This window comes from Ovis canadensis, chromosome 12 (genome assembly GCF_042477335.2).
Source record: "Ovis canadensis isolate MfBH-ARS-UI-01 breed Bighorn chromosome 12, ARS-UI_OviCan_v2, whole genome shotgun sequence".
In the NCBI taxonomy this organism is placed as follows: Eukaryota; Metazoa; Chordata; class Mammalia; order Artiodactyla; family Bovidae; genus Ovis; species Ovis canadensis.
The window spans coordinates 71,848,014-71,872,397 of NC_091256.1; the positions used below are offsets into that span (position 1 = coordinate 71,848,014).

Below are 24,384 nucleotides of genomic sequence, written 5' to 3' on the forward strand. Positions count from 1 at the left end.
AGAATGAAACTAGAACACTTTCTAACACCACACACAAAAATAAACTCAAAATGGATTAAAGATCTAAACGTTAAGACCAGAAACTATAAAACTCCTAGAGGAGAACATAGGCAAAAACACTCTCCTACATAAATCACAGCAGGATCCTCTATGATCCACCTCCCAGAATTCTGGAAATAAAAGCAAAAATAAACAAATGGGATCTAATTAAAATTAAAAGATTCTGCACAACAAAGGAAACTATAAGCAAGGTGAAAAGACAGCCTTCAGAATGGGAGAAAATAATAGCAAATAAAGCAACTGACAAACAACTAATCTCAAAAATATGCAAGCAACTTATGCAGCTCAATTCCAGAAAAATAAATGACCCAATCAAAAAATGGGCCAAAGAACTAAATAGACATTTCTCCAAAGAAGACATCCACATGGCTAACAAACACATGAAAAGATGCTCAACATCACTCATTATCAGAGAAATGCAAATCAAAACCACAATGAGGTACCATTTCACGCCAGTCAGAATGTCTGCAATTCAAAAGTTTAAAGCAATGAATGCTGGAGAGGGTGTGGAGAAAAGGGAACCCTCTTACACTGTTGGTGGGAATGCAAACTAGTACAGCCACTATGGAGAACAGTGTGGAGATTCCTTAAAAAACTGTAACTGCCTTATGACCCAGCAATCCCACTGCTGGGCATACACACCGAGGAAACCAGAATTGAAAGAGACATGTGTACCCCAATGTTCATTGCAGCACTGTTTATAATAGCCAGGACATGGAAGCAACCTAGATGTCCATCAGCAGACGAATGGATAAGAAAGCTGTGGTACATATACACAATGGAGTATTACTCAGCCATTAAAAAGAATACATTTGAATCAGTTCTAATGAGGTGGATGAAACTGGAGCCTATTATACAGAGTGAAGTAAGCCAGAAAGAAAAACACCAATACAGTATACTAACACATATATATGGAATTTAGAAAGATGGTAATGATAACCCTGTATGCGAGACAGCAAAAGAGACACAGATGTATAGAACAGACTTTTGGACTCTGTGGGAGAGGGAGAGGGTGGGATGACTTGGGAGAATGGCATTGAAATATGTATACTATCATGTAAGAAACTAATCGCCAGTCTAGGTTCGATACAGGATACAGGAGGCTTGGGGCTGGTGCACTGGGATGACCCAGAGAGATGATATGGGGAGGGTGGTGGGAGGAGGGTTCAGGATTGGGAACTCATGTACACCCGTGGCAGATTCATGTCAATGTATGGCAAAACCAATACAGTATTGTAAAGTTAAAAATAAATAAATAAATAATAAAGAGCATTAAAAAAGAAATAAAAAGAAAAACAAATAAAATATGTTGTATTCATGAAAAAATAAATAAATAAAATATCTGACTAAATGATCTAAAACTGCCAGAATGACACACATTATGGGACAAGGTGCTATATTGTTCTTAAATATGAATAAAACATAAGCAAATCCTGTTTAAAGGGTAAAATAAAATAAAATAAAATAAAACTTATGCATATGACTTGAAAAAAAAAGTAAATCTTGAGTGTTCGTAACACAAAAGAGGTGAATATGTAAGGTCATGAATATGTTAATTAACTTTATTTGTGGTGATCATTTCACAGTATACATATATCAAATTATCATGTTGTATACTTGAAATATATATAATTTTATTTGCCAATTGTACCTCATAAACCTGGGGAAAATGTAAGTAATTCAAAGCAGATAAGAGATTTGATATCATAATTCTAATATTCTCGATTATTTGGGGTGCTATTAGTTAACAACCTAGTCTTTAAAAACTACATTTAATTTTTAGATGTGTAATAGGGAAGAACCTTTGTGTTCTCTTATAAGCTAATCACTAAGGAAATGTTGCCTGTAAGCTTAAATACACATAATGGCCCAACTCTGGGAACCTTGCCTCCCAGGTAATAAGCATTAAGCTAAAACGCCTTTGTTTAGCTCAGATGAATCATCCTGACCAGGTCCACGTGTGAATGATTGCAGGGAGGAAGAAATTAACACGTCCCCTCCAGAGGCTGATGGGAACCAGGAAGTGCTTGACTTTACGGCCTCCCTTTTTAGTATAAAAGAAGGCTGATATTAACTCAGGTAAGATAGTTTTTTTGCCATATGAGTTTGTTATCTTAGTCTGCTGGCTTCAGGAATAAAGTCACTATTCCTTGCCCCAACAGCTCATCTCTCAGCTTATTGGCCTGTTGTATAGCTAGCTGTATGAAGTTGGACTTGATAACAGGTATTTATTTCCATTTAGGTCAAGAGTTTTTTTTTTCTTTTAGACTTACTAGGAATTTTTCACATCTTGTACAGATGTGTTAAAAATAAGATGTCAACTTTGCTACATTGAAGTATTATGGGAAGGAAATAATTCCAAAATTATGTATAAAACACCTATGAATCAGATATAATACAGGACAAAGTATATGATGAACAGAAGTACAATATATTACTCTTGATCTTAGCCAAAAGGCTGAGAAGCAGTATAATTATAATATAAATGCTAACTAATATTAAATATACTTATTTAATAATACAAGGGGACATTTAATCACATGAAAAGAATCATTAGTGGTTTTGACATCATGGTGGACTGATGGTGAATTCATCTGTGCTTCTGCTTTTCTTGCTTTCTGAGAAATTTCTGAGGATTCCTGATCTCATTCAGGAAGCATTATGACAAAAATCTGATTGAAGAAATATACATTTTATCTATGCTGGGTTTTGTTTTTTTTTTTTTTTTGGTAATTGGAATGGTAGGCAATGGCACCCCACTCCAGTACTCTTGCCTGGAAAATCCCATGGACAGAGGAGCCTGGTAGGCTGCAGTCCATGGGGTCACTAAGAGTTGGACACGACTGAGCAACTTCACTTTCACTTTTCACTTTCATGCATTGGATAAGGAAATGGCAACCCACTCCAGTGTTCTTGCCTGGAGAATCCCAGGGACGGCGGAGCCTGGTGGGCTGCCATCTATATGGGGTTGCAGAGTCGGACACGACTGAAGGGACTTAGCTGCAGCAGCAACCTCTTGGTAAATCTGCCCCATACTTTCATCACTAAAACCCACTGAACTGATGGCTATTCTAAAAAGTACTTTCCTTCTTTGTTTAAATTTGTTAATTCAGGCATGAAGTTTAAAGACAACTCTATAGGAAGACTATTACCTTGAGTTCACATGGAGTAATTATTGAGGGTGATATTCTTTAATTAAAGAAAGAGGGAGAGTAGTTTTTCTTTCTGTACCTACCAAGAATATAAATTTTTTTAAAAAATGGCACCAGCTCCTCTACTGTGGCTCCTGTATATATTTTTACATTTATTTATTTGACTGTGTTGGGTCTTCAGTTGTGGCAGGTGGGGTCTTTCCTTGCAGTGTTCCGGGTTCTCTCTAGTTGTGGCACGGGGGCTCCAGAGTGCAAGAGCTCAGTAGCTGTGGTGTGCTGGCTTCGTTGTTCCGTGGCATGTGGGATTCTGGTTCCCCAACCAGGGACTGAACCCATGTTCCCTGCGTTGGAAGGCAGATTCTTAACCACTGGACCACCAGGGAAGTCCCAGCTCCTGTTCATTCTGATTGCTGCTGTATAAAATTTTCAAATCAAATGTAATTGTCGAAGTTTTCGTTTTGTTACTTTTTCTCTAGTTTCCAGCAAACATATTGACATTCTTCAAAAAACCATTTGCTCTAGATTTTACCTGGGGAATATTCTACATGTGGCTTACTATCTCTGTGAAATTCATAAATAAATGAATGAAAAATTGATAAAATGTGATGCAATATCGCTGACAACAGACCAGGATGGTGATTTAGTAACCAGAAGTGTGCGGTTTTTGTTCACACTATTTAGTAATGTGTCTGATGAGTAATTATAGCCCCACATCAAGTAATGAAACTACTGGCTATAATCAAAAAGATTAGTGGGGACTTTTTAAATTAACTTTCTCCAGACAAACTACATGGAATATAAGAAATTATGAAACTGACTTGCAGTACACTTATAAGATGCATTCAAACAAGATGTTTTCTTTAAAAGCTGCTTGAAACAAAGAATTACTCAGTTTTGTGGATAACAATACTAATTTTGCAGGGATTGCCTCTCAGCTGTGTTGTTTATATAGCTAAACTGGTGTGCCCCACATAGGGCACCTGGTTCTAAGCAGACAGAAGCCTCTGCCTGACTGGATGCAGGACCCAGCAGGCCTGTGGCTTCAGCCCCACTTACCACTTGGTTTTTACAGTTTCTGATCCTCAAAGGTGCATCTGTTGTTTCTGAACCTGGCTTTGTGTTTTATTTTCTGATTTTATTGATGTATAGTTGATTTACATTGTGTTAATTTCTGCTGTGTGGCAAAGTGATTCAGTTGTATATACACTCTTCTTCATATTCTTTTCCATTATAGTTTAGGATATTATTGTTCCCTGTGCTATATAATAGGACTTTGTTGTTCATCTGTCTTACATATAACAGCTTGTATCTGCTAACCCCAAACTCCCAATCCTCCCCTCCCCCACCCCCCTCCCCCTTGGCAACCACAATTCTGTATTCTGTTTGTGAACCTGTTTCTCTTTTTCAGATTATGTCCTTTTATATTTCACAGGTAAGCATATGGTATTTGTCTTTCTCCATCTGATTTGCTTAGCTTAGTATGATAATCTCCAGGTCCATCCATGTTTCTGCAAATGATGCTTCATCTTTTCTATGGCTGAGTAATATTCCACTGTATATATCTACCACATCTTCCTTATCCATTCACCTGTCAATTGACATTTCAGGTTGTTCCCAAGTCTTGGCTATTGTGAACAGTGCTGCTATGAACATAGGGGTGCATGTATCTTTTTGATATAGTTTTGTCTGGGTATATGCCCAGGAGTGGGATTGCAGGACCATATAGCAGCTCTATTTTTAGTTTTCTGAAGAAGTGCCATATTGGTTTCCATAGTGACAGCACCAACTTACATTCTCACCAACAGTGTAGGAGGGTTCCCTTTTTTCCCACACCCTCTGCAGCATTTGTTATTTGTAGACTTTTCAAGTGATGGCCATTCTGTCTGGTGTGAAGTGGTACCTCATTAAACTGTTATGATTTGCATTTCTCTAATAATTAGCAATGATGATGGCTCTGTGTTTTAAAAGTTCCCTTGAATTTATTTTATCTATTATTGTTACATGTTCGGGGTTACAAAAAGATGTTAAAGTGAGAACTTAAAATGGCATCTTTGGTATTATAATAAAATGCATTACCAAGTTGAGGGTTCATCTTAAGTACTGGTTTGTATATTAGAAAATTAGAGATCCTAAAAGGTGTCAGGCTACAAGGAAAAAAAAATTGATTTGTGGCTTATTTGTAGTGTCTGTATGAAGGCCTTCTGCAGGCCCTAATTTCATATATCATGTGGGTAGATTCCTCGGTAGAGTACCCTGCACATATATGAAACAGGATTTGTTCCCTTTTCTTAAAGTAGCTAAGGACTTCAGTAGCTAAGTTCCTTCCCTAGGTTAGCTCGATGAAGCTACGTGTTAAAGAAAAAATAATTCAGTGACACGTGCTAAAAATTATAAGGCAGACTTCATTCAGGACGTTAATGCTGGTATAGGGACCACTGCAATGGATGTTACAGTGTGCAAACACTACATGGAATTTAGAAAGATGGTAACGATAACCCTGTATGCGAGACAGCAAGAGACACAGATATATAGAACAGTCTTTCGGACTCTGGGAGAGGAAGAGGGTGGGATGATTTGGGAGAATGGCATTGAAACATGTATATCATATATGAAACGAATCACCAGTCCAGGTTTGATGCATGATACTGGATGCTTGGGGCTGGTGCACTGAGACAACCCAGAGGGATGGTACAGGGAGGGAGGAGGGAGGGGGGGTTCAGGATGGGGAACACGTGTATACCTGTGGCGGACTCACGTTGATGTATGGAAAAATCAATATAATATTGTAAAGTAATTAACCTCCAATTAAATAAATTTATATATATATTTTTTAAAAAAAGATGTTAAAGTGTGGAGAGAAACCAGGTTCAACTCCAAACACAGCTTGGGCAAGAAGGAATTTAGAGCCAAGGAGCAGGGATAAAAAACAACCAAGAGGAAACATCAGGGATAACAGGGGTTCTGGCTAAACTGACTTATCAGAATTCTAGCTGAAGCCAGGCCCGGGTGATAAGACATCACCTAGGGCAGGGGTCCCCAACCTCCAGGCTGCAGACCCGTACCTCCTGTCAGGTTAGTGGTGGCATTAGACTAGAAAGAAAGTGCACAATAAATGCAATGTGCTTGAACCATCCCCAAACCATGTCCCCACCCATCGTCTGTGGAAAAATTGTCTTCCATGAAATCAGTTCCTGGTGCCAAAAAAGGTTGTGGACCACTGACTAAGGATGCTGAAGGATGAGGAAACAGGTTAGATATTGAGGGTGGAGGGTCCTAGTTAAACTGGGATTCTTGTGAAAACTTTATTTTCTGAAGTACACAGATAGGCCTAGGAAGATATTCAGGAGCCTGACTAAAGTTTGGGCAAGCAAAGAATCATTGTAGCTTCTATATCAAATATACCATGATCCAGAATGCAACTTCAGACATCATTTTTATAGTATACTATTTACAATTACAATTTCTACAGTAACCAAATAATTCATAGCACCTCTTTTCCTTATTAACCAATTTTCACAGTACTGAGGACCCAGTCTGTTCCAATGTATTTGGAGAAGTATATTACCATCCTCTAGTGAGTTTATGAATAAGAGTAAAAAAAATCATGTTGCTGCAAACCCACTGTGGCATTTGGAGAACTGAATGTTCTCTACCTTTAGGCTCAATTTATCCTTTGACTTTAGCCCTTTCATGGAAAGCTCTTATTTTAAGACATGCTGATTCCCAAGAGTTTCTATTATTCTGAACTGCAAGAATAAATCTCAGATTTTCAAAACTCAGTTCACCCAACCCCAACACACTGAACGATGTCTGCCCTTAAGAGTAACACAATTCCCAATCAGCACACCAAGGTTAGGAGCAATTCCCGGAGCTCTACTTATTAAGCCAAGTCCTGTTTCTCTCCTACTCAAGAAAGTCTTGTTAAGTAAAAAGAGCACACACAGTATGCCCAATGAGGCCAGTAATTGATGGCCAAGTGCCACCTGACATTCACAGGATTCTTTGGCTCTTGAACTTACTACCAAATGAGGGCGGTTTCCCTTCCCATCATCAATGACAATATACCCATTTCTATAAACTTGCTATTTTGAGAAACGAATCAAGAATCAGTCAACAGAGAAAAATTAAGGAGATTTATTTTTGGTAAAACCACATAACTAATTTGAATAAGGCACATTCATCAACATCTATGAGAAACAAATGCAAACACAATCATGGCTACATAAGGAAGAAGGGGGATATCCAGAATTTTGACATTAATATGGGCCATTTATGTTAAGTAGAAAAAAAGCAAAATGCAGTTGTTTGACGGTCAATGTGTGCTTCTTTTATGACAGGGATGACAAACAGATTTTAATCTCCTGTAATCTGACCAACCAGAAGCAACTGCCTGGAGCTTTGGGCTGAGAAGGCAGAGGCCAGTGTGGGCACAGGAAGAAGGTTCTGACTGCTGTGGGCGGGAGTGCCAAGCGTCACATCTTCCTGCCTACTCAGCCCGCTGTTTCCCAAGTCCAAAATGTTCTTTCTGGTTCAGGTGACTGCTCTTAGCCAGGGACAAATTTAGTTTATAAGCCTCAATAAGGAAAAGTGGGAGATCATTTCTCAGTATAGGAACCAATCTATGGATTTTTAAAGCCATCAAAACAAACTGAAGTAAACAGAGCATGGAACCCTGGAAGGAAAGGCATTGAAGACTAAATCATTTGTATCTTTACCAATTATTTACAGATTAGGGGATACCGGTTGTGTTCTCAGGCCGTTTAGACAAGGCTAGTGCTCTTAACTAGTTAGTAAATTTTTAAAACCAGTCGAGGAGCATTGCCATATACAGATCTGATAGGGGAGTATTTTGGAAATCAGTTTCAATAGCCCAGTCTCTGAATGAGGCAAATTTAGGCCCCACATCATCAGCTACTTTACAGCCTAAGGCCTAAAACTTAACATAATAGGAATAAGGGATATTTTAAAGTCATCTGGAAAAACTGTTTTACACAGATATTTTTAGTTCGTTCTCTCTAGAATTGGTAATACCTTCTTTGTAAATGTATTATTCAAAACAAGATTTCCCATGTGACTCACAAGCCTCAGTATTTCATAAACTCATACAACCCTTAGACATATTTAAAAAAAATCATTTCATCATAGTTCTATGGATTATAGTATTTGTAATCATTAATAATAATCATAATACACATATAAAGACAAATATCAACAGTCCCATTGAGCAAGTGATATAGTGTCCAAGGTATTTTAATTTTGGAAAAACACAAACAGAAAACAGAACCACTATGACTTTTCAATAAATAAATTTCAAAGTGAAATATATTATGTTCAGATTGACAAAATAATAAAATGAAGATTAGTATTTACCTACATATTCAACATGACAAATAGATCAAAAACTGCTTTTATAAAATGATATATTGAAGGCTTTATAAAGATGTCTTACTTTTATAATTATTTATTTCCAGATGATAAAAATAAGGTGTCAGGTTCCTATTTGAAAGTCCTTCTCGATCAGTAAACTGTATATTGATATAAGCTTTATTCCCATTAAATGATAATCAGATATAATGATTATATCTTCTGCTTAGGTTTTAAAGTACTAGACACCTGATTATGCTGCATAAAAACTGGTCAGATGTATGCAAACACAGTCCCAGTGAAGACCACCTTGCTGAATTACCACTTTCACATGCTGAATTCGTTGTATTTTTAACATCAGTGCTCCTTATGCTTCTTATATAAATCAAACAATTAAAAACTGTGAAAGGGACAAAACCACCTCAGCAGCTAACACTGTTTACCTGGGTCTTTACCTGGAGGATGGTGGGTCACAGGCCTGCTGTACCTTACTCACCACATAAGCTTGGCAGGTTTCAGATGAAATATAAATTACTTAATTGATTTAAAAATTAGAAATAGAAACAACAGCATTGCTATACCTTTGGTTTTATGAATCCCCTAGAACTTCACTGCTAACCCTTGGGAACTGGGAAACTCAAAATTTACCCCATGGGGAAAGACACTTAAGTCTAGAGATGGTCTATAGTTCTACCAGTTGCTTTCAGAACTCTGGTATCACTCAAAGAAGTGACTTACATTAATGTATAACATAATGAGAATTGTTCTGTGATAATAATTAAACGGTGATGCTTGGGTATCATGCGTGGTTATCGTATGCCCACAAGTCATTGTTCTAAGTCAGACAAACTATCTATTACAGTAATGAAAGATGAACATAAAAGGAAATTTGGAAACTTGAATAATGTAAAAAAAAAAAACCTGAACAGAAATTAACTTGAGTACATTATAATAGATTTTATTTGTACATTTAAAAAATATGAAGTTTTATGCTTTAAGAATAAATCATTTTATTCATGAGAAGACCCAGAGCTAACATACTGCTTCTTTTAAAAATGATTTTTGAAATAGTGGACAGAAAACTGACGACAGTTTCAGCTGACTGCACTTCCACATCGAAGGAGACTGTTTTAACGAAGTGAGTGAGTGAATGAAAGTCACTCTGTCATGTCTGACTCTTTGCGACCCCATGGACTATACAATCCATCGAATTCTCCAGGCCAGAATACTGGAGTGGGTAGCCATTCCCTTCTCCAGATCTTCCCAACCCAGGGATCAAACCCAGGTCTCCCACATTGCAGGTGGATTCTTACCAGCTGAGCTACCAGGGAAGCTGTTTTTAACGAAGACCAGAGTTTAAAAAAAAAAAAAGTGACATTTGGAAATGGTTTTCTAAGGAAATGAGGAAACACCATATTGAGCTGAAGGAAGAAACCAGCCTTGTCTGTGGTCTGAGTCACCAACGACACGTGCATATTCCACACTGGCTCTTCATAGATCCGAGGTAGCCCAGGTCAGTAGGCAGCAGTTCTACAAGGCACCACAGGTTTTGTGTGATGTAATGCTAGCATCCGAGATCTAGAAATATTGGAAAAAAACTGAATATGGTATACAGATTTTCTTTCCATTTCTATTGATTGTATACTGTATTGATATTGATCTTATATACACTATGTTTTAACTATTTGTTCAGGAAGGTCTCACCTCAAATCTAGCAGAAGAGTCCTTCACAAAGGCCCCAGTGAAAACAGTTCCTTTAGGTATGTGGCCCTACACTCAATTGAGCACAGTGTCAGGTCTTGGTTAGAACAGATTTATATGTTTTTCCTGTGACAAACACTTTCAAATAGATTCTTCCTCCCATATCTTTATTATCTCTCTATAGGCATCAATAAAGACCCCTATATCTTCTTACTGTTTTTGAAAACCCTTCTATCCTTTAGACACTTGACTTTAGAGGTCAAAACCTAGCTGAAATATTCTAGGTTCATGGTGATAGTTCCTAGGTATGCCAAGTAATGGGTTAGATCCTTCACTAGATCAAGATCATTTTAAAGTTTCTGCTTTAGGGGTTGAAATGCAAATCAATAATCACTGTCTCCGTAAACACTGTTCTAGAGCTTTCTTACAATCACAGAACATGATCCAACAATACTAGCTGTTAAAACCTCTTAGAATCTACCTACCATTTCTACTTTATCTCACTAAGTATAATATCTCCTGCATTTTTCTAATTGTTAACCTACTGGTACTTCTAACTAGAAGGTCAAGAAATGGGCTGCATCATATAATGTTCCATCACTGTACAATAAGTAAACAGTATGGTAAAGTTATGCCAATGTACCCATATAAAAACCTACTATTCAACTGGTTATTAAAATCAGTTCTGCATAAAGCATTCAACCTCATCTTAGACAATTACAGAATTTCAACAGGAGAGACAGAAATGCTGAGTAACAGAAATTAACAAACGCATAGAAATATGCTAGTAAATACAAGTTTATACATTCTGCTACTCATCTGTAGGTCTTTATATTCTTCATAAATAGCATGTCTCTATGATAAACTTGTATTTCATCTTCTACCTACTCATGAGTTTTAATTCATTTCTTCCTACCCATTTCCTATCTTCCAAGCTGTCTTTTCCCTTAATCAGTGATTTTCAAACTTATCAGCAGAACTCTTTATTCCAATTAAATCTCATGTAGGATCCCAATACGTAAAATGGGCAAAAGCAGAACTTCTTTGATACAAACGGGAGAGGGGCCAGTAGACAGCTTGGAAATCACTGCTCTATATCAGAAAATTGAAGCAAAGATACAGCCAGTTGCAATTTATTCATTTGCAATGATTATAAACAGTTCCCCCATCGTTTCCAATTTTTAAGAACATTTCTTGAGCACAGGCTGCTTTTCCCTTAGAGTTCATTAACGGAAGAGAAACATACTGCCTTACATATAGTATTTAGGTAAATAAGTATTTGAATTCTTTTTTCATACTATTCAAAAGTGCAAAAAAGCATAAGATGTAGTCCTGCAACTACGTTATTAAAATGAATTTTTAAAATATTTAACATGTAATAGAAAATTTTTAGAAATTTTAACTGCTTTATAACTGTAATTACTTTAATCTGAGTCCAAATACTATCCAAAAGGTCCTTAGAGTCTAAAGAAAACAAAAATCACTCTGTAGTTACTGTGAGAAGATTATCTTCCCGTTTAATCATTCTGTTGCTCTATTTTTGGATTGGAAAAAATTCCTCAGTTGTATATACCTGATTCACCTGAAAGGCAAGGAAAGAAAGTCAGGTCAACTTTTAGCTTTGCCAAGCTTAGATTAGAAAGATTTTACAGAAGGTAAAAAATGAAAATTTCTTTTCTAAAATAAGCTTGTTTGTGCTTTCCAGGCATTTCCTCACATTCAGCAACCTCCTTCCACATAAAAAGGCTTTTCAACTAACTTTAATAACCCCATGCCGACCAAAACCACCTCTGTGCTTAGCTTATACAAAGCAGCCCCGTTCTTCTATGCTCCTCACTGGCTGGACGGGCAGCACCAGGTGGGAAATACGGCTCCACAGCCCACTCAGTTTGTCTGAATCCATGCGGTTGAAGGAGCTGGGAGTGTTAGAGTTGGTAAACCTCGCCCAGAGTAAATCCCGCACTTTCTCTTCGGTCTCCCTTGGGCTGACGCTTGCTTCTAACGTTTCCTCCTCCAGTAGGACGGTCAGGACCAGGGCCACATCTTTAAAGACAGCGTTCTCATGGTCACAATACTTATAGAAAATCAAGGTGGAGCCTGCAGGAAGGGATTCAAAGCGATGGACCACAGCTGCCTTCTGGCCCTTTTCAAATCCAGAGCTAAGCTCCATGTCAACTGAACGCTTGACCTTATCACTGTCCTGCAGGGTTTTCCCAGCTCCATCAATCTGAATGGCAGAGACCTTCTGGGCAGATGTGTAGGCATCCGCGACATGGTGGCTGAGGCACTTCAGGGTCTCTCTTCCCTCTCGGGCTGCTGTGAATATGATGGTGGCTGGCTCACTGGGGTGTGAAGCGTTGAGGTGCTTCTGGAGAAATTTTCGTCCTCTCTGCCACAGAAAGGAACTCTGGCCTGGAAATTTATCCTTCAGTTGGCTAAAATGAACCAAGAAAGCCTCCAAAGCTGGATTTTTGGGGACTTGCTGGGCTGGAGACGAATAGTAGCTATTAACAGAACTGAGCAAAACTATGGTAAGAACCAGGAAGCAAACAAAGATGGAGCCTGTCAGAGAAAGAGAAAATAAAAGACAAAATTAGAGAGAATGAGTCAGAAATAAAGCCTGTGGCAAACTAAAAAGAGGCAGATACACTGTCAGATTTTACTGACTGTGGTGTGTTTCTTTTGCCTAAATCCTTATAATTTTTAGCTGTTGAAATCTACCGGAAATACTTTTTAATTTCTTAAATTATTTAAAGATACAATATCTTTGTTAAAAGGTAAAATCTAATTTATATATATTTTGCTATATTTAATGATATGATTTAGAAATGAACTATCAGCATATTCTTCTATTAATACCTTCTCAGAAGTATCTACTACCTACAGGCCATTTTTCCTAAATGGTCAAAATGTAAAAATACCACTTCAAAAGTTAATACTTTCTTTCTCACTGAAAAGGCAGCTTTAATAGGAAGCTATATTGAATATCTTTTAATAGACTATAATGGAAAATAATCTGAAAAAATATATATATATAACTAATCACTTTATTGCCCATCTGAAATTAGCACTACATTGTAAATAAGGTTTACTTCGATCAAAACAATGTTTTAGTTTCTTGTTTATGAAAAGACCTTCATAAATCCCCTTTGAGTCCCCTTTGAGGATTCCCATTTTGTTAAGGATGGCAAAATATTGGCTAACACACCTAAAGGAAAAATCCCTAAAACTCAATTGCTCTGTTCTCATATTACTATCAAACATTAAAAAAAATATATTAAAACAATACTAAAGCTGTTATATCTGCTAGTTTTCTGGGTATTTCTCTTCAGATTTCTGAATGTGAATTACTGCAGTAAGACCACTTCTGTTCTCACCATAGCTCAAAAAATCCTTTTTATCAGTCCTTCTTATGGAATCCTGTGCATTCTTCTCTTTGTTTTCTTCTAGTTCTTGTGTTTCTTGTTGATGTCTCTCAGCCTCTGGAAAACAAAACAAAACATTATTATTAGACAGTACACTAATGTGAGTGTGTGTTCCTTCATGCTTCTTATCAAAGCAAAGAATTTGACTGAGGATGCCACACTTCATAAAAGCTTGTTTTGTACAAAGCTAATTACTTTTCCTGTCTTTTACTTAAAGCTCACTATTCTACTTCATTCTACGTAGAAGAATAAAATAAAATGCTGTGAAATCACTTAAGGTTACTGTTGTTACATCCACAATTCTTCACTAGCCCTTATATCAAGGACAAAGAAACAAGACTGCAGCCAAACCTATCTAAAATGTGATTTGACAAAATGTACAGAACTAAGAAGGAATTTAAGAAACGTTAGCTATACACAAGACTCAACATCACGGGGCAATGATGCTCTAATTTCAGTATTTATATTTCAGAAGGATCCTCAACTCCCAAATATGCAAATAATAGACACTAAGTTTAAAGACAGAAGGGATTACTATATACTAATAGCTTACTTTGCAAAATAGCCTACAAAAAAGCAAGCCTGAAACTTAAGGAGTGAGGTATATGAGACAAGGATGACAAGGTTAAGAAAATTTATGAACTATAAAAAAATGCACGTATGGGGTGTGATATCAATCTTAAAATGTGTTGGTGAAAAGGAGGCAGTATTTTGTAGACTCTGAGCTAAGTCCCTCTAGAGTCAAAATGTGTGCCTGACCCCAGCCAGGTACCTCATATAACAATGACAGCTGAGTACTGCCCATAATCCTTACTAGAGAAATAACTCAAATAGCATAATCTATTAACTTAAGAAGTAGAGTCATCTTTACCTATAAAGAATAGTTCATTTACTTAGATGACACCAAAATATGGGTTTTTAAAATATCATGTCACAGAATTTAAGGACTGAAAGGATCTGTAGTGATCACCTACTCTAGCCTCCTACCTTACCTACTGTGACAAAAGGTCCAGAGGTGTCAAGGGCTTTGCCCAAGACCAAACTGAGATTAGAAAGAGGTTTCTTATCTCCTCAGTCAGTTCAGTTCGGTCGCTCAGTCATGTCCGACTCTTTGCAACCCCATGAATTGCAGCACGCCAGGCCTCCCTGTCCATCACCAACTCCCAGAGTTCACTCAGACTCACGTCCATCGAGTCAGTGATGCCATCCAGCCATCTCATCCTCTGTCGGCCCCTTCTCCTCCTGCCCACAATCCCTCCCAGCATCAGAGTCTTTTCCAATGATTCAACTCTTCGCATGAGGTGGCCAAAGTACTGGAGTTTCAGCTTTAGCATCAGTCCTTCCAAAGAAATCCCAGGGCTGATCTCCTTCAGAATGGACTGGTTGGATCTCCTTGCAGTCTAAGGGACTCTCAAGAGTCTTCTCCAACACCACAGTTCAAAAGCATCAATTCTTTGGCACTCAGCTTTCTTCACAGTCCAACTCTCACATCCATACATGACCACTGGAAAAACCATAGCCTTGACTAGACGGACCTTATTCGGCAAAGCAATTTCTCTGCTTTTGAATATACTATCTAGATTGGTCATAACTTTTCTTCCAAGGAGTAAGCGTCTTTTAATTTCATGGCTGCAGTCACCATCCACAGTGATTTTGGAGCCCCCAAAAATAAAGTCTGACACTGTTTTCACTGTTTCCCCATCTATTTGCCATGAAGTGATGGGACCAGATGCCATGATCTTCGTTTTCTGAATGTTGAGCCTTAAGCCAACTTTTTCACTCTCCTCTTTCACTTTCAACAAGAGGCTCTTTAGTTCCTCTTCACTTTCTGCCATACGGGTGGTGTCATCTGCATATCTGAGGTTATTGGTATTTCTCCCAGCAATCTTGATTCCAGCTTGTGTTTCTTCCAGTCCAGCGTTTCTCATGATGTACTCTGCACAGAAGTTAAATAAGCAGGGTGACAGTATACAGCCTTGACGTACTCCTTTTCCTATTTGGAACCAGTCTGTTGGTCCATGTCCAGTTCTAACTGTTGCTTCCTGACCTGCATCCAGATTTCTCAATAGGCAGGTCAGGTGGTCTGGTATTCCTATCTCTTTCAGAATTTTCTACAGTTTATTGTGATCCACATAGTCAAAGGCTTTGGCATAGTCAATAAAGCAGAAATAGATGTTTTTCTGGAACTCTCTTGCTTTTTCAATGATCCAGTGGATGTTGGCAATTTGATCTCTGGCTCCTCTGCCTTTTCTAAAACCAGCTTGAACTTCAGGAAGTTTGCGGTTCACGTATTGCTGAAGCCTGGCTTGGAGAATTTTGAGCATTACTTTACTAGCATGTGATATGAGTGCAATTGTGCAGTAATTTGAGCATTCCTTGGCATTGCCTGTCTTTGGAATTGGAATGAAAACTGACCTTTTCCAGTCCTGTGGCCACTGCTGAGTTTTCCAAATTTGCTGGCATATTGAGTGCAGCACTTTCACAGCATCATCTTTCAGGATTTGAAATAGCTCAACTGGAATTCCATCACCTCTACTAGCTTTGTTTGTAGTGATGGTTTCTAAAGCCCACTTGACTTCACATTCCAGGATGTCTGGTTCTAGGTGAGTGATCACACCATCGTGATTATCTGAGTCGTGACAATCTTTTTTGTACAGTTTTTCTGTGTATTCTTGCCACCTCTTCTTAATATCTTCTGCTTCAGTAGGTCCATACCATCTGTCATTTATCATTATATTAAGCTGCTTCTCACACATTAAACTGCATTTTTAAACCAATGTTTTCTTCCCCTACTCAGTGAACCTGCATACCACTGAAACTCTGATGGCACATATTGGTCCATATACAAATCCTATCATTTGCTCATTTAACAAATATTCATAAAGTCACTTCTCTGTGCCAAGAGCCACAGAAACACAATGAGTGAGACATAGCCCTTGTCTTCACTCAAGTTAACAATAAACTAATAAAATGCATATTTGAGATCAGTCATTGACTTACACTGAAACATGGAATTCTAACCCTCAGTCAAGTCCAACAAAAACAATGTCTTATATTTTATATTCCTTTGCTCTGGCAAATAGGCATTTCAGGCTGAGCTTTCAGAGTACTTATAAAACACAAATCCATACAATCCAACTCCATAATATCACAGAAGGTAAAAGCTGGAAGAAACCAGCTGGATATCATCTAGTTCAACTTCTTCATTTCTACAAATAGGAAACTGAAGTACCAGCAAGTTGGGAGATTTGCTTAAAGTCACCCAAGTTAGGAAGTGGTAGGGCTGCAACTAGAATCCGTATCTCTTGAGTTCCAGTTAAAGACTTAGCACACTGCAACTATTCTTCGTGAGGAAAGACAGCATGCTGTTCTCCTTAATATACAAGTGGAGACAATCAGGTATAGAGAAATAACTAATTTGCTCAAAGTCCTATAAAACTGAAATATGCCTGAGTTAAGGGTACTGGCTCAGATGGTAAAGAATTTTCCTGCAATGCAGGAGACCCAGGTTCAATCCCTGGGTCGGGAAGAACTCCTAGAGGGAATGGCTACCCACTCCAGTATTCTTGCCTGGAGAATCCCATGGACAGAGAAGCCTGGTGGGTTACAGTCCATGGGGTCACAAAGAATCAGACAGAGACTGTAGTGACTAACACTTCACTTCAAGGGTACTGTACCACATGCTGGTTTTTAAATATACCTATCTCTTGATTCATGTAGCATTTAGTTTCCCCCAAAGTAAAAGATTTTTAAAAGTGAAAGCAAAAATATGCTTATAAGAAATAAAAGGCCAGAGGTAAATTTTTTAAGTCATACCTGTAAAAAATTTAAAAAATCATAGATACAGTAAATAAATGGAAACTGTTAAAAAATGCAGCTTATGTATAAGTGGGAAGCATCTTATGTAGTGAGCAGAATGAGCTAGCTTGAAAGCGAGAGCATTAGTTGCTCAGTCGGGTCTGACTCTGCAACCCCATGGACTATAGCCTGCTAGGCTCCTCTGTCCATGAGATTCTCCAGGCAAGAATACTGGAGTGGGTTGCCATTCCCTTCTCCAGGGGATCTTCCCAACCCAGGGATCGAACCTGGGTCTCTCACATTGCAGGCAGAACCTTTACCTTCTGAGCCACCAGCGAAGTCTTAGGAGATGAGAAACCTCATTTAATCTCAATATAGTCATATCTCTTTGTGACCTTGGGCAAGATGCAAAGGCCTTAATCCTATGAAGTAAAGAGAAGCTCTCTGAAAAGGAGGGCCTCACCTACGCTGTGTTCCCAGGACAGAACAGTACACAACAGGACAGGCTCAGGGCTTCTCTCACCTGGTGCCAGCAGTCGCTTCCTCAGTGTGTGCTGGCTCTCCAGCCCTGCACTGGAATGGCCAGGGCTCTGGGCATCCTGAGGGTCAACGACTGGTGGCTCCTGAGATGCTCCGGCTCCATCACTGACGTGCTCAGGGAAGGCTGCAGAGCTGCCCACTATGTGTACGTCTGTTCTTCCTACCTTGTCACTTGGAGAACACTTGGGTTCTGGATCCACAGGGTCTTCACTCAGACTCTCTGAAGGGAGCTGATGGCCTTGTTCTCCACCCTGAAAACTCTGGCTCTTCTCACCTTCTGTAACCTTTGCATATTTCCCATGATCTGTTTCGTCTGGATTTTCTGATTGAGCATCTGTATCTGTACTTCCTGGGCCAATTGTTTCTACCTCTTGGTGGTCTTTGTTAAGCCCAGGGGCAGGGTCTGGGGTCTGAGCTTCTTCAGTGGTACTTGTAGTGACTATAGTCTCCAGAGTATTTAGTGATGGATCATTTTCCAAATCCTTTTGAGGGTCTATTGAGACAAAAATTTATAATTTTAAAAATTTCCCTATATTTTTTATTTCAACAAGGTCCCTGATTAATAAAAATATTTGTATAGATTTTTATGGCTGAAGAGGCACTCTTCCTAAACATTGCTTCTCTTGACTTTCACTAAAGGAGACTGATTACCCAAATTTATTATCTTGCTAATCTAACAAATAATATTAATTGAAAACTATTTTGAATGGCAAGCCAACTTTTGGTAATATTAAATACATCCTCTTCCCTAATGAAACAACAGATCTAGGCAATAGTCATCAATAGCAACTGAAACCATTATTCGAAAGACTGAAGAGGAATTTTATAATGAATGAACCTGGCTGCCAACTCCTGAACCCACTGATGAATCTTAATACCGCAAAAAGAAGGAAAATCAGACATTTCTAACTTCCTGAATTCAATGCAACAGGAAGTACACTATACTACCTATGAGGTATTCTTGCCAAACTGAAGCAGAATCTGATCAAGCTTCTAGAGCTAATTACCAGTTTCCAAGAAACACAGGAATAGAGGATTACGTTAAATTATGCCTCAGGAATGTAATCAGAAAAACTCAAAATGATTGAAATTCTAAGAGACTAAAGACTCTGTTTCTTTAGTAACAGCAAGAAATAAAAATAAATGGCAAGAAAAGATTAAAAAAAGGAGGGGTGACCTATTGATTGAGATACTTGAGACACATCACCAATGTGTGGACCACATTATAGATCCAGTGTCCCACAAACCAACTTTTAAAGAAGCATTAATGAGATAATCAGGAAAATCTGAATACCAGCTATTTAATGAGACTAAGGAATTATTGGTTCATCTTCTAGGTATGATAAAGGAATGGGGGTAATGTTTTAATTTACCATTTAGAGGTAAGTGTTCAAGTATTTTGGCTAAAATAATATATCTAGATTTTGCTTCAATACAATGATACGGGTGTAAGGAGAAGTAAGAGAGTATAAATGAAACAGCGTTAGCCATATGTTGACAGCAGATGAAGCTGGGTCATGGAATTCCTTTCATCTCTCTACTTTATATATGTTTGAATTTTCCATAATAAAGTTTAAAAAAAAAAAGCAACCGAAAAGATATATCAATGAAATGCAATCTGTGACCCAAATGTAAAGAAAAAAAATTAGAAACCCAACTGTGAAGAAAGAGTTTATGAGACAATTGGAAAATGTGAATACTGGCTGTATATATGAAGAATAGTGTGGAATAACAATTTATTTTTGTGTGTGACAGAGCTATTTTGGTTCTTTTTTTTTTAATGTAGCTTTAAGAGACGTAAACTAAAGTACTAACAAAATTATATCATGTCTTGGATTTGCACTTAAATATTTCAAAGCAGGTAACAAGAGTAGCATTATGTAGGTAAAAGTTGAAGTTAGATGTTGAGTACATGTGACTTCATTACACTGTGTTAGTTTTATATATTGAAAAATATCCTTAATAAAATATTTAAATATGCCCTTCTCTTCCAAAAAACCTATTTAATATTTTGCCTATATTTCCTATATATACACTTAGGCAGGATGAAAAATTTAAATTTCATCTTTCCTTATAATTGAAAGATCCTGCTCTAAATATATAGCATATCACAGCTAACTTGACTTTTAAAAATGTAACTCTAAAGATCTGTCTACCATCTTTTTTTTTTTTTTAACTACCCACCCACTCCCAGCCCATCTTTTTTTAAGATGTATTTTCCCAATACTACAGGAGTGTCTAAAACTTGATCTTCATAATTAGGGTCTGGTATGATGGTAAAATTCAGTAAATATCAAAGAATAAGAATCATAATCAATCAAGCAACTAACTTTTTTACTTCCAAACTTCAGTTTTAATCACAGAGACTTTCTTAGCACAGCCCTAGTTTCCTACAGCACAAACTTTGTGCTGTACAAACGACTCTTACCCTCTGGAGGATCCCTAAGTCCTCTGTCGGTCATGTTTGAGTTCTATCTCTTCAGACTTTGGGGCACTTTCTGTTAGTATCTGGATTTCCTTGTAAAGATGTCTTGGTTTCTTCTTGTCCCAAGTCCCAACAGGCTCATGCTTCCCGTGGACCCAGGAAAGAAGGCATATATACAGTGACTAAAATAGAACGAGAAGAATTAAAAAGACTTTTTTATTCATACATGGGAAAAATGCCTAGTTCAGCTTTATTTACTAAATCTGTTTAGTTTGAGTACTATTTCCTCTCTGAAACTTTTCTAGTGAACAAAAAATGTTTTCTGGCTTTCATGAGGCTCATATTCCAAATCCTAGACGATAAATAGAAAAAAAAAAGCTTCAGATTATTAACCCTTGTATAGATGACATAACCTTCTAATACATTCTAGTGTGTCTGGAAGGATGTAAAAAGTAAGAACAAGTGACCAGAATCTTGAAGGAAACACCTTTGAAACTGAAATAAAAAGTAATTCCAAGAGTAAAAATTTAAGTCACTGCTGAGTTAATCACTGCAGATTTCCCTTATGTCTTCAACTTCTGTCCCATATAAATTTCTCAGTTTGCCTACCAGAAACTTCCATTTATCATTAACAAGGAACATGCACAGGGGTGACCTACAGATGAAGACGGCTGTCTTGGTATCAGGAAGAGCAAATACACATTTGGAGTTTCGTCACTAAGAGTGGTTTTCTTACAGTATTCTTTTATAAAGTATGGAGATAGTTCTCTCTTTATACAATGCCCTTCTATACACTGCTCAAAGAAGTTGCTGTGTTAGTCACTCAGTCATGTCTGACTCTTTGCAACCCCATGGACTATAGATCAAAGAAGAATATATATAAATTATTAAAAGCTGTATACAAAAGGAATCAAAACCAGAGTTAACTTATAAGCAATAGAAACTCAATCATATCTTATATTCAGTTGGTGCAAACATAATTGTGATTTGGGTTTTCGAATTTTAAATCATTATAACTAGGCTTGAATACATCTTAATTAATCAAAATAGGAACTATTACAATCAACACATTTTTGCTAACGAGAAATAAGTTTGTTTATTCCTGTAGCATGAAAATCTATGCTTCATGATTTGACAAACTCTTGGAAAGCATTTGCTGCATTCTGTTGGTTGTGGAAGTGTTTTCCTTGCAAAAAGTTTTCGAGATGCTTGAAGAAGTGGTAGTCAGTTGGCAAGAGGTTAGGTGAATACAGCAGATGAGGCAAAACTTTAAAAATAAATAGAAAATCCAGTGACAGAGGAGTCTGGTGGGCTACAGTCCATGGGGTTGCAAAGAGTTGGACATGACTTAAGCAACTAAGCACGCATGCATGGACCTCATAATAAAAACTAAAAGGTACCTAGTAATAAATCTACAACACATATGCAAGGACTTTGGAATGGGGTGAAGTTTATGGTATGTAAATTATACCTCAATAAAACTATTTTTTTAAAAAAGAACTTTTAGGGAGAAGAGTATTAAAACTTTACTGAAGAACATAAAAAGGACCTAAATAGAAAAATATACTGTGTGTACAGACAGTAAGATTCAAGGCCATTTAATGTTATTGCACTCATCTCACATGCTAGCAAAGTAATGCTCAAAATTCTCCAAGCCAGGCTTCAACAGTACATGAACTGTGAACATCCAGATGTTCAAGCTGGATTTAGAAAAGGCAGAAGAACCAGAGATCAAATTGCCAACATCTGCTGGATCATGGAAAAAGCAAGAGAGTTCCAGAAAAATATCTACTTTTGCTTTATTGACTACACCAAAGCCTTTGACTGTGTGGATCACAACAAACTGTGGAAAATTCTTAAAGAGATGGGAACACCAGACCATCTGACCTGCCTTCTGAGAAGTCTGTATGCAGGCCAAGAAGCAACAGTTAGAACTGGACATGGAACAACAGACTGGTTCCAAATAGGAAAGGAGTACATCAAGGCTGTATGTTGTTATCCTGCTTATTTAACTTATATGCAGAGTACATCATGAGAAATGCTGGACTGGATGAAACACAAGCGGTAATCAAGATTGGCAGGAGAAATATCAATAACCTCAGATATGCAAATGACACCACCCGTATGGCAGAAAGTGAAGAGGAACTAAAGAGCCTCTTGATGAAAGTGAGAGAGGAAGAGTGAAAAAATTGGCTTAAAACTCTACATTCAATCTGGTCCCATCACTTCATGGCAAATAGATGGGGAAACAGTAGAAACAATGGCTGACTTTATCTTTTGGGGCTACAAAATCACTGCAGATGGTGATTGCAGCCATGAAATTAAAAGACACTTGCTCCTTGGAAGAAAACCTATGACAAACCTAGACAACATGTTAAAAACCAGAGACATTACTTTACCAACAAAGGTCCGTCTAGACACAACTGAGCAACTGAACTGAATGCCAATTCCCTCCAAAATAATCTGTAAATTCATTGCAATTTGAAACAAAATCTTCAGACAATTTTTTTTTATTGTTATATGTTTCTTATGGAATGAATGAGCTGACCCTAAAATTCATGAAAAGTAGTGAAGAATTAAGAGTCAAGATAATTCTGAAGGAAGAAAAAAGAATTCTGAAAGAGGGAAATCTTTACCAGATATATCAAGATACTAAAAACAATAGGGCACTGGTGTTAGAACAGACAAACTTAATAACACAGAATGGAGAGCCAAGAAATATGTACATACTTAAGTAAAGGAAACTGACAAAGAGAAAGAATGGATTAGTGAATAAACAGTTTGGGGACAACTGATTTTCAAATGGGAAAAGAAAACTAGATTTCTACCTCCACAAAAATCAATTGCAGATTAGATACCTAAATGTAAAGTGTAAAACTTTGAAATTTTCAGAAGAAAGTGGGGAATACCATTATAACCTCAAGGTTTTCTTAAGCAAGATATAAAAGACATACAAACCATTAGGGGAACAAATGTGATGACATTAAAAAATCAAATCATATACAAATCATCAAAATCAAGGTTAAAAGATAAATTCACTGACTAGAAAACTATCAGCAACACATATAATCATCAACAGATTAATATCTAGAATACATAAAAACTACCCTAGATCAGTTAAGAGACAAATACTGCTATTTTGTGTTTTAAGTGGGCAAAAGAGATGAACAAGCAGGTAAATAAAAAAGAGGACTTTAAAAGTCTAATGAACTGGTTAAGAAATGTAGGCAAGGAAATGCAAAAATTAATGATGAGATACCATTTCACAGCCATCAGATTGGAAAAAAAAAATGTAATACCAAGTGTTGGTGAGGATTTGGAGATACCCAGACCTGTATTGCGGAGAAGGCAATGGCAACCCACTCCAGTACTCTTGCCTGGAAAATCCCAGGGTCGGAGGAGCCTGGTAGGCTGCAGTCCATGGGGTTGCTAAGAGTTGGACACAACTGAGCGACTTCACTTTCACTTTTTACTTTCATGCATTGGATAAGGAAATGGCAACCCATTCCAGTGTTCTTGCTTGGAGAATCCCAGGGACGGGGGACCCTGGTGGGCTGCCGTCTATGGGGTCGCACAGAGTCAGACACGACTGAAGCGACTTAGCAGTAGCTGATCTGTATTGACAATGAGGCCACCTGTTACAACTTGGGAGGGCAATACGGAATACCGAGTTGACACACACATTCTACAAATCAGCAATTCTCCTTTTAGACATGTACCTTAGAGCAACTTTTCCTAAAGTGCCCCATGGTGTTTGTGGCAGCATTGTTTAAAAAAATGAGGAGAAATTGAGAAAATCTTAAATGTCCATAAATAAGGAACTAGATTTTTTAAATTGTGGCATATTCTTTAAATGTAATATTATATATAGCAATTAACAAGTTATGTATCAAAAATTCATAAATATACAATATTAAAG

General features: G+C 37.5%; 1 protein-coding gene across 15 annotated transcripts in view; it reads right to left on the bottom strand.

Moving 5' to 3' along the window:
- Nucleotides 1-7,331: 7,331 nt before the first annotated feature.
- LOC138416142 (torsin-1A-interacting protein 2-like) overlaps nt 7,332-24,384 on the bottom strand; it is a 45,817-nt gene continuing 28,764 nt past the window's right edge. For 11 of the 15 annotated variants that reach the window (XM_069544925.1, XM_069544914.1, XM_069544919.1 and 8 more), the window contains 4 exons: nt 20,469-20,647; nt 18,024-18,533; nt 13,655-13,759; nt 7,332-12,839 (listed from right to left, as the gene is read on the bottom strand). In XM_069544925.1, the coding sequence (XP_069401026.1) occupies nt 12,079-12,839; nt 13,655-13,759; nt 18,024-18,533; nt 20,469-20,502 (1,410 nt within the window). In that variant the 5' untranslated portion in view covers nt 20,503-20,647 and the 3' untranslated portion in view covers nt 7,332-12,078. The remainder of the gene's footprint in view (nt 12,840-13,654; nt 13,760-18,023; nt 18,534-20,468; nt 20,648-24,384) is intronic. The other 4 variants (XM_069544928.1, XM_069544926.1, XM_069544929.1 and 1 more) reach the window with 1 other exon arrangement.